This window comes from Microchirus variegatus (genome assembly GCF_963457635.1).
Source record: "Microchirus variegatus genome assembly, chromosome: 9".
NCBI lineage: Eukaryota > Metazoa > Chordata > Actinopteri > Pleuronectiformes > Soleidae > Microchirus > Microchirus variegatus.
In genome coordinates this window covers 13318378-13329157 of record NC_139810.1, presented here as the reverse complement: position 1 = coordinate 13329157, position 10780 = coordinate 13318378, and the positions used below count along the sequence as shown (strand labels likewise).

At 40.3% G+C, this 10780-nt stretch overlaps 1 protein-coding gene across 1 annotated transcript; it reads right to left on the bottom strand.

Moving 5' to 3' along the window:
• Positions 1–5037: 5037 nt before the first annotated feature.
• On the bottom strand, positions 5038–6357 carry rnf223 (ring finger protein 223; the record flags this gene model as incomplete). Its single annotated transcript, XM_083895416.1, has 2 exons — positions 5038–5784; positions 6313–6357. The coding sequence occupies 2 exons, from the start codon at positions 6355–6357 to the stop codon at positions 5038–5040; spliced, it is 792 nt and encodes a 263-aa protein (XP_083751542.1).
• Between the last annotated feature and the right edge of the window lie 4423 nt (positions 6358–10780).

Genomic DNA, 10780 nt, shown 5'->3' with positions numbered 1-10780 from the left:
AGCTGAACAGGACAGAAGCAGAGGTCAAAGTTAAGTTCTTTGTCTGCTTATTGAAATATCTCCCCCCCCCCCTCCTCCTCTGTCTTGTCTGGCTATCATTTGGACATAAAACCTAAGACTGTGTTTGCCATTCTCCCTCTCTCCAGCTGTGGTGGTTATTAATTTGACCCCTGAGTGATCGTAAGGACGATTTCATAACAGCTTCAGGATCCAGAAGTGCAGCAGGGCAAGCGAGCCACTTCTGCTCCTCATTTTATATTTTGGTCTAAATATGAACTCTTGTTTTCTGCAGATGTGAGTGGTTGTGAATGAGTTGAACGTCATCCCCTGTTCTGTTGCAAACATCTGTTCTGTCTTTGTTCTTTAATGGAACATGAGAACATTTGGACTCATTCCTCATGGTCACAGTCTCATCTTTGCCTCCGCTAGTCTCACATTTTCCCTTTAGTGGGCTTCTTATCGTTATTTCGTATATCGTGTTTTTTTTGTTTTTTTTATGCTGTTGGCGTCATGGTTATGTAGCATATGAAATGTATATTTTTTAAATATATCTATATTTATAAAAGAGCATAATAGTGGAAAATATCCATGTTTTAGCACAATCGCCATCGCAGCACTGTCTTTGATTTGTGTGTATTTTGAAGTCCAGGAAACGAGGTTGAGAGGATTCTTGAATGGCTTGGTTGGAGGTGAGCTTAGCTGACCGCCGTCTCTCGGCTTCATTTGTCTGGCTCTTCTTGTTAATCAGCAGGTCTGATGTGGTTCAACATCTGTCGGGGGGAAAGATCGTCACAAGGAGATAAGGCAAAGGGGCCGATTACAGTGGGCCAGATGGCCATCTGCCTGAGATTGAAGAATAGATTTGTCTCCAAAAAGTAATTTAGAAGATGGCCATAATCCAAGCCTGATGATAGTGGTGGGAGCAAGCCCACGTCATTGATGTGATAAGGAAGACAGCGGTGTTGCGCTTGGCTTGCTGCTGCTGTCTGTTAGATTGTTCACTATTTTTAGCCTCCAGATTCAGCAACAAAATATTTGACTGTGCAGATAGGTTGATGAATTCTGGCCCAGCTTGTTTAAAAAAAAGTATTTTGTCTCACAGTAGGATACTGTAATAATGATAATGTGTGATCATCAAGGAAAACCGACCAGTGAGTGACCCCTGGTGGTGTTTGTGCTCTGACCATTCCTCTTTTTCACGAGCATAAGTGTCCAGCCCACCTGGTCAAGGACATCCACAGGCCGGACTGGCTTGTTTTCTTTAGACATGCATTTGCCAGTTTCCTGCTGCAGCTCAGCACTCTTAAGAGACGTCATTTAAAATCCAACCAATACTTTAATTTGACTCTGTAACTGATTATTAGGCTGTTTTTTCTCATAATTTCTGATTTATCTTGGTTTTATGCCTGGTTTCAAACTTTCCCTGTTAAAAGTTGGTTTTGATTTTAATGGATGATTCTTCATGTGAATGAGCTATGTTTTATTTAATGTATATCCCGTGTGTGTGTGTGTGCGTGTGTGTCTGTGCGTGCGTGTGTGTACCGTGCGGCGCATCTTGATGAACTCAATTTGAACACTGTGTGAATCCCTTTGGTTTTTTTCCAGTTTGATCTGTGATCATGATCAATGATAAATGAGTTCAGTGGTATTGTTTCTGTGTTTCTGAGCTGTCTTGCACTGTGGATATAATAATTCTCTTTTTTTTGTTTTGTATTTCACTTTGCCTTTGTTGTGATTTGGTGAAACATCAATACTTGAAAGTGTGAACTTGGCTTCAGGCTGTTTGGATGTCCACTGGCTGTGGGAGTGTTTTTGTTAGTGCAGTTATTTTTTGCCATCAGTGTTGTTGGATTATTATTTTTTTTATTGTTTTTTTCTGATTGATTGTTCCATTATTTCATTTTGTATTATTTAGATTATGATTATAATCATTGTTATGTCACTGTTGATGAGTTACCTTGTTGCTCTGAGTTGAACCAGTGCACCTGGAGGTGTGCAGTAGTAACATGCAAATATTCATTTACATTATACATTAACTTGAACATGACATTGATAGCGTTTTGTTTTTAATTCCTTGTTAGTCTGTTGTTGGCAGTGTGGCCGAAGTGAGTGATGATGTACTGACTGCTCCCAGTGTTGTTCAGTGGAGGATCTTCCCCTTTCCCCCTTCCCCTTTCTCTTGCACTGTCTCTGCACAAACGCCTTTATGCTATACAGGCTTTTGGCAACTGCTGATGCAATGAGCTGCCAGAAAATGACATCAAATGGTTTATTATATAGTTTAATAAATAAATAAAAAACTACTGTATGTAACATTGCTTGTTGTTTTCTGTTGTGTGTAGTGTTTTGTGTTGTCATAGTTCCTGTGGTGTAGTAGCAGCAGAAAATATGAAGGGGCGTGTGTGCCCATGTATTACTAATGTTGTGGGGACTTAAAACAGTTTATACAGTCACATTATGGGGACTTGTCTTCCTTGTGGGGACAAAAGGATGCCATAATGTAAATGACCTTATTTTAAGGTGAAGAAATGTTTTAAGGTTAGAGTGAGGGTAAGGTTAGGGTCACGGTTAGGGTTAGGCTTAGGTCAGTAGTAATTATGATTAAGTTTAGAGTAAGTCTCAAGGAAATGAATGTAAGTCAATGCAATGTCCCCTTAAGTCATGAAAACCTCACGTGTGTGTGTGTGTGTGTGTGTGTGTGTGTGTGTGTGTGTGTGTGTGTGTGTGTGTGTGTGTGTGTGTGTGTGTGTGTGTGTGTGTGTGTGTGTGTGTGTGTGTGTGTGTGTGTGTGTGTGTGTGTGTGTGTGGCCCTTCCCGGACGACTTGAGTCTTTGTATAGTAACGTGTCCTCCACTGAATAATAAAACAAAAATATATCAACAAACACCAGTTGAAGTTTTCAATTAGGCTATTGATGTTAAAAAGCAAGGCATTCAAGAAGAAAAAAAAACTAATTTCACCAGCAATAACAGCTTTCATGGTTAAATATTGTGCATAATTCCTCACAATATAATAAAGAAGAAAGAAAATCAAACAAAATGCAATTAATTTGTCTACAGTTTCATGTAGCTGCTATCTGCAAGAAAACAGACTGTTAATTCAACGCTGAATAAAACACACGGACAGTTTTGAGTTAGAATAAGCTGCAGAAAATCATACCAACTAACGAGACACGAAAAAACTGACAAGACGTCAATATTTGTCATTTCCCTTCACTGTTGGTGAAGAGGCATTGTGTTTTCTCTTCCTCTGATCCCATTCTTTAGTCTTTATAAATTATTTCTGCTATATTCAAAACTGCTCAATCATATGAAATAAACTAAACTTAAACTAATTTATTATTTCAACAGAAGCATGACTGTGTAAATCTTATCTGATTCACTCTGTATGTCATGGTTAACTGTGTTTACTAGAATATCCAGGAAGTTCTACTTTTATTATGTCTACTCCTAAACAAAGGCTTGGCTTTCAAGTGTGGTCTTATCAACCATGTCATACGTGAGTAATTCAGACTGCAAACATCATAGTCTAATCCAGGAATACATAAAAACTATTTCCTGTCAAGGTTCAAGGTTCAGATTAGAAGGAAATGACACAAGGAATGACTTGACTGTTTTTCGGTCAATCAGTCGTCATGAGATTAAATTTATTTTGAAGTACGTCATTCTAAATACTGTAATGAGGTTGTCATGCACAAGGATTTCATTTCTCAAAAACATGATCTGAGTTGTGGAAACTTACTTTACAGTTCTGTAAACAAGGACATAGTCATAAAAAAAATACAAAAAAAAGGTTGGCACATTTTGATCACATACATTTTCTTTTGTGATCTACTTGGTAATCACTAAAAACATGACTAGCCCTTGACCACTTATTTACAACATCATTAATGAATGTCAGTATTTTAAACTTTTAAACGTGAGAAGAAGAAAAAAAACTGATCTTCTTTATGAATGTTAAAATACAGCAAATTCCATGACACCAGCCAACAGATCTAAAACCCTGTTTTCTAACTTTAAACTACAGGTGTTGGCTATAGTGCAAACATTTGGCTTGTGTCAGCGTTTGTGATTATCCAAACAATATAACACATGTCCTCTGATCATTGGTGCTGTCTCCATATATACTCAACACAAATATAAACGCACAACTTGAAATGGTGAACAAAAATAGAATGTCATGACATTTGCTCAGATTCTTGATGCATTTGTTTATGGAATGATTTGTTTTGCTCAAACCCAGTAGTCCAGTGTCACTTGGCCACTCCTATTGACTATAATCTCAGATTGAGTATTTCAACTCATGAGAGTCATGGAGCATGGCAGAGTTGTGGTCAATATGTGTGACTAGTACAGCGACACTCCTTATGGTCTGGTCAATAAAAGGGCACACCAAAATGTGGACTTTTGTCAATTGTCAATTATGCCACAAATGTCACAAATCATGAGGGAGCGTGCCATTGGCATGCTGAGTGCTGGGTTGAGCGTTACAGCTGTGGCAACACAACTGAATGTGCATCATTCCACGATCATTCCAGGCCACGTTCAACAACCTGGTGATGTCCATGCTTCGCTGGGGTACCGCTCTGCGTGAGGCTAATGATGGACACACGTTATTGAAGTTTGTGAACTTGGATCATTGACCCCCATTGTGTTCTTCCTGCCATTACTCCAGGACTTTAGTTTTGAAATTGATCCTAATGCTCTAAAATTAAAGCCACTTTATTGATAAAGTTGTATGTTATTTTTGGATAGTTACTCTGTTTTGTCACATAACAATAACTACAAGTTTTTCTTTGTGCGTTTATATGTTTGGTGAGTGTATGTTGTATGTTACTATAACTACCACTAGGGGGCAATAAAGTCAGACATTAAAAAAACAAAAAAACACCACATAGTGGCTTTAACATAGAACTTTGATGAAAGTTTATAGTCTTTGTTGATTTCAAGGACTGTATATAAAAATGGTTGTATGGATTACTGCTGTGTGTAGTAATAATCAGGTGCCCTTTCAAAAAGCATGCAGCCAAATATAGTATCAAATCGGTCTGGTGAAATGGTTGTAAGTCGCGGTGGTTGTCGTCATAGTGGGGTTGACGGGGTCTCGTTTACAGCGCATGTTTCCTGTGGTAAAAGCACACTGAATAGGCCACAGCACAATGACAATGAGCAGAACAATGAGCACAATGAAGAGCACCAGCCTCTTCCATTCTGTCAGCCGACCCGGCAGGCCATACGTGTTAGACTGTGTCTGGATTGGTGCGTCCGCTGTCTTGACGGTTCCAATGTCAATGCAGATGCAGAAACCTGTGGGACTGTCAGGAGGGTCCAAACCAGTGCTGTGCCTGGAGCTTTTGTAGCACAGCTTCTCCCCCTCCAGCCACACCGGCTCCTCTTGCTGCTGGTGGTTGGGAAGTTTGCACAGGACCTCGCGGCTGGTGGCCAAGGCCGGGGGTCCCTCCTCGGAGAGGATGGTGGGGTGGCGGCAGAAGGGGCAGGAGAGGCGCATGCTGCCACTGCTGCTGTCACTGTCGTCCTGTGAGACAACCATGAGGCGGGAGAGGCACTCCAGGCAGAAGGTGTGGGTGCACTCCAGCAGCTTTGGTGTTTTAAAGACATTGTCATAAGTGTTGTAGCAGATGGAGCACTCTGGCTGGCCCACCACCGACACCTTCTTCTGGAGCTCGCCAGCTGTTTCCTGCACACGCCAAATCTGCGCGGTGTGTTCCATTTTCAGAATCGAGCCTTCCCTCTGCTTTGTCCAGCCTCCTTTGGACTCTCCACTCTGAAATAAGGCAAACATTTAAAAATGAGTTTTATTCTCAGGCTGAGATGACAAAGCACATGATTAAAAGTCAGTGAAGTCATACAGTCCAGCTGATTGTTGACCTTTGAGCTTTTTTAACCTGCACGTAGAGAGCACATACAAATATACAAAGCTGAGCTATTGGTCAGTCAATAAAAAGTCATGGGTGTGCGGAAAAACACTGAGTAATATAAACAAAAAAAGATTCAGTGTGATGCTAGTAGGGAACTGAAAAAGAAAATTGTCCACCCCCGTATGTGTGTAAGCACTTACAGGATAGATGAGTGTTTTTGTTTGAATTGACACAGACACACAGTGTTCTGAAGGGACACAGACACACAAAACTGAATTGTAGTTATTTAAATCAAGACTCAAGCTCAGTATAACAAGCTGCACTTCAGAAACTTAAAAATGTAATGCGTAGCTTTTGGATATTAACAAATGTGCGTCATATTAAAAACATTGTTAAATGACTTCATATAATGCAAAGAAGTCTATCAGCTCTACCTGGCTCTCTCTGTGTTTCTCAGTAAAGCAGGGTTTGGATAGCATATTGCCAGGTGACATTTCTGGGCTGCACACAGGAAGTGATTGGCTGTTTATGACTGAAAACACAACAATGTGAATCTTCAGAAGTGAATTCTCCTGCTCAGTACATTCAGGAGTTTGACGGGATTAACACCTTTTGTCCCCGCCCGCCCTCGGGTTGCCAGTGTATACGCACAAACGCTCCCTCAGTCAGATCTGATAGTATTGCTTGACAAAGCCCATTTTTCCAGATAAAGGATGCAGCATAATACAATAAATGATGTTATATATTGTTATAATAACATCAACAACAACAACAAAAATGATCAAATGTTACACACTGCAGCTTTAATTCCATCTGACCAGGAAGACAAGCCCCTGTTGGAGCAGCTGTATATGTGATTAGTGAATGACATAGTGTTCTAGTTATTCACTGAGGGTCATAGTTGCTGTAAAATGGATCACCTGATTTCCTTACTGGGTCCATTAATAATTAGCCAGTGGTTGTAAATGTGAAGCATGCTGAAGGATTCTGTTTTTCTGCTGGCCCCACACATGGGCATGGAATTGAACTCCATTGTGAAGACAATGATAAAAGGACATTTTCGACATTTGAAGCTCCCTCTGCCAGACCTGCTCTAAAGTAAATACAGTCAAAGTATGTAAGGTAAACAAACATCAGTCAAACTTTGCTCAAGTGTGTATTATGGTCCTCTTGTTGAAGCTATAGACCTGACATCACAGATTCATATACCACACCACATACGTATATCAAGCCGTAGCAGTCACCACTATGTATTCATAAAAAAATGAAGATTATGGTCAGCCACAGGATGCCAAAACAGTCGTGGACAAGCAAAAGTTAGAATATTTTGCTGGATTCCTAAAGATCCTCAGAGACAGCAGAGTTGGATCACTGCCATTAAACATGATCAAAGGGAGCAGAGATGACAGAGCGATGGGAATCTATAGGAACCGGTATCTAGTGCCAATATCTTGTTTATTTTAAATGCTTTTACTGCAATGTCTAAGCGTTCTCTGGAGTGAGATGAGGAAAAGTTCATCATAAAGTTCTCTGAATACTAAAAATCAGTAATAATGCCTGCTCCAACTGTTTCCATTTTCATGAAAAGCACCCTGGGGAATTATAGAGGTGACATACAATTACTGTACAAAAGTATAAGGCCACTGTTTTAGCAATGCTATAATAACCATACAGTATAATTATTTCTTTTGATTAGAACACATCCAGAGAATACGGGTAGACGTAATGCATTTTACACTTACACAACCTAGGGTGGAACCCTAATTAATGTCAAACCTGGTGCTTGTTCTATTTCATGTCTGCTGTGAAAAAGGTCTATTAAGACTTTTGTGCAGTGCTGTATATTATAGTCTGTGAGGGTCTGAGCTAAATTGTTCCATCTCTGTGAATTTAAAGTGTATAGTGGTGGTTTATGACATCCTTGGCTCTAGTAAAAATATGAAAAAGTAAAAAAGTGCTAAAAGCTGAAACGTACTGGAAGAAACTTACATCACAAAGCTGGTAACAGACACACACACTGACTCCCAGAAGAGTACAGGGTTCATTTTAAAGTATGGCTGCTTGTTTACAAATCTGTACATACCTGAAACAGTCACTAACCCTTAGATGATCCCTTAGTTCATCAGACTCATGTCTCATAAAAACTCCTGGAATCAAAACCAAGTCAAGTCATGATGATCCTGCTCTCTGGAACACACACAGTCTGCTGCATGTGTATCTATTTTTATGGAATCTTTTCTTTGCAGCCTTTGGTTGCTTTAAAAAAAAAAAAAAAAAAAATTCTTAGATTATGATTTTTTTGTGAGTATGTGGCTATACACTCTTCATTAATGTTAATTATAAGTTAGACATCACAGAAGCTAATAGACCAGGTTTAGAAAGTATAAAATATGCAGGAGGACACTGAGGACCAGGTCTCCTTGCCTCTCATCTCCTCTGTTTTTGTCTTTAAGGGTGATGAGAATATTACATGGTAATGACCTGCATGCTGGTGTTGGTGTTCAGGTATTAAAGGGCACTAATGTGAAGAAAAGTGTGTGTCCTTGTGTGTGTGTGTGTGTCAGGGATGAAGGATGGTCAGAGCACAGGTGTTCTCTCTGTGCCCGTGGGGCTGCCCCCCCTCCCTCTCCCCCCCCAGCCCACTCATCCACACAAAGTCCACGCTTGTTCTCCGTTTTAATCGCTCCATCTGCCCTTGAAATTCTTGCGCCGCCAACACACACCGACTCGCACACTCGCTCCGTCTCAGTCTCAGCTGAATTCAAACATGCTTTAGGGGGATGATGACTGTATTATTACACTGTGTCTTATCAGCTTAAAGGCTCCCTCGTGTGTCATCCCTGGCTCAATTTACCCATTGCTCAAAGTTGTGTTATCAGGTGTGGACACAGTGACAAACCGTCCTCAAACACTAAGAGAGAAGGCAAAAAAAAAAAAAACACCTGTGTCAAGTGACTAAAAAAATCATGGCGGTCCCTTAAACATTCAAATATTTGCACAGTTGTTTCTCAGCGTCAGACGGGGGCTGCTGGAGTGTGCTTATTGCCACACAAACGACAAACAAACACACAATCGACAAATATCTAGTGCCAAAACCGTTTAAACAAAGCATGTAGCTACTGCAGGGAGGTGGGTAATGAAACAGCATCCAGTCAGGACTAGATTTGCCTTTTGTTCTCTACTGATACAGTCATGTGGCTGTTAGCATATTAGCATGTTACACAAGGTGTGAAGTCATCACACACATCAAGGTAATGAATAGGTTAATCAGTGTATGTTATGTGTCGTTCACACAGATCAACCTCAAAGTCTTCAAGAAGGAGAGAGTTTTCTGAGGCCTCAGGCTGCGTTTGCCTGTAGTTCAGACGCTCACTTTAACAGGAACCGGTTGTGCACTGAACATCATCAACAACAGATACACCCCACAGCTCCCTTTCTTGCTTAAAAATGCAAAGAAATATGCTTATTACTGTACATCAAGTACATGATCTATTCCTGCAGTAAAGTGGATACTATTAATCTCCATGACTGTGCTGGGAACAAGTTAATAAGTGCGCAAAAGAGTTCCCTTTCTGGAAAATCGTCACAATGAAAAAACAGAAATCCTCTAGTGAGGAGATTGTTTTTGTGGTGCAAAGTGAAACTGGTCCCTCGTCTAGATGAAGACACTTAAAATAGAATGAAAGTTGCGAAGAAAGAAGAAACAACTTGTCCCTATGAGTCCTTATGGGTCCTTATGGGTCCTTATGATTCCTTAAGTACTGGTGTTTTTGTTGCTGTGGCTTTACATAGTTTACCCAGACAGGCTGCTCGTGTATTAATCATTAGCCATTCACTTATGCATCATGACAGTATATATAGTCTGTCATGTGAAAATGTAAAGTTCTGTAACTCCAGAGTCCAGGTGAGGAAGTCAAATCAATAGGGCTTTGGGATCCTGAGGGAGAATAGACTGTACAGCAGATTAAGTCAGATTAACAAACATTAACTAGTTGCATTCAAATGTGAGATCTTATCTAAGACTGCAATATTTTTTGCTTCAGGGGCCACTTTACGTCCTCTTATTGTTATCAGCGGCACATGTATTTCTTCACCTCTACCACTGACCTACATACAAATATCACTTTGTCACTCACAAGACATCATTAATCAGTTAGACAGCCTTTTTTTTTTTTTTTTTTAAACCTTCTGGTGTAGTTTTCTACCCACAGTCGCTTTGTTTATTTGAGTTTCATGAAGCATATGTTGGACTCAACCGTCGGGCACAATGCTGCCCTTCCTGTTCTCAGTGTGAAAGAACAGGTAATGGGGGTTTAACTGAACTGAACCTGATCATGTAGGGAAAGCATGTGTAAATACTGCAGACAATGCAGGAAACATTATACAGACACACACACACACACACACACACACACACACACGCACACACACACACTCAAGAGTCCTAACTGAATATAAAGACAGGTGCTCATGGCTGCTGCAGCTGCTCAATTGTCCAGCTCATGGTGAGCTCACCCAGCAGGGCTGTCCTGTTACAGGTGTTTGGCACATAGAGTATAGACAGTGCACCATTTATCACAAACTCACAAGAATCACTCTGTGAGTTTGTATGCGTTCTTATATGGTGTTTGTCAGGGCCTATTCACAATAAAATTAAATAAGTTGTAATTAAAGATCTGAATGTCTTGAAGAAGTAAGCAGGATAATTAAGCAAGGTTAAATTTACCTGGTAAGTGAAGAAGATGATCTTCTCTGTATCTCTGCAGGACCCAGCACTCAGTTCACTCCCAGTCAGAAATGCATTTTGTTGTCTTCTGAAGTCAAAGCCAACTGACTTCTGAGATCCCAACAGGGAAGATGTGGATATTTTGGTGTTTAATTATGTCTCTGCCCAGACTGAAG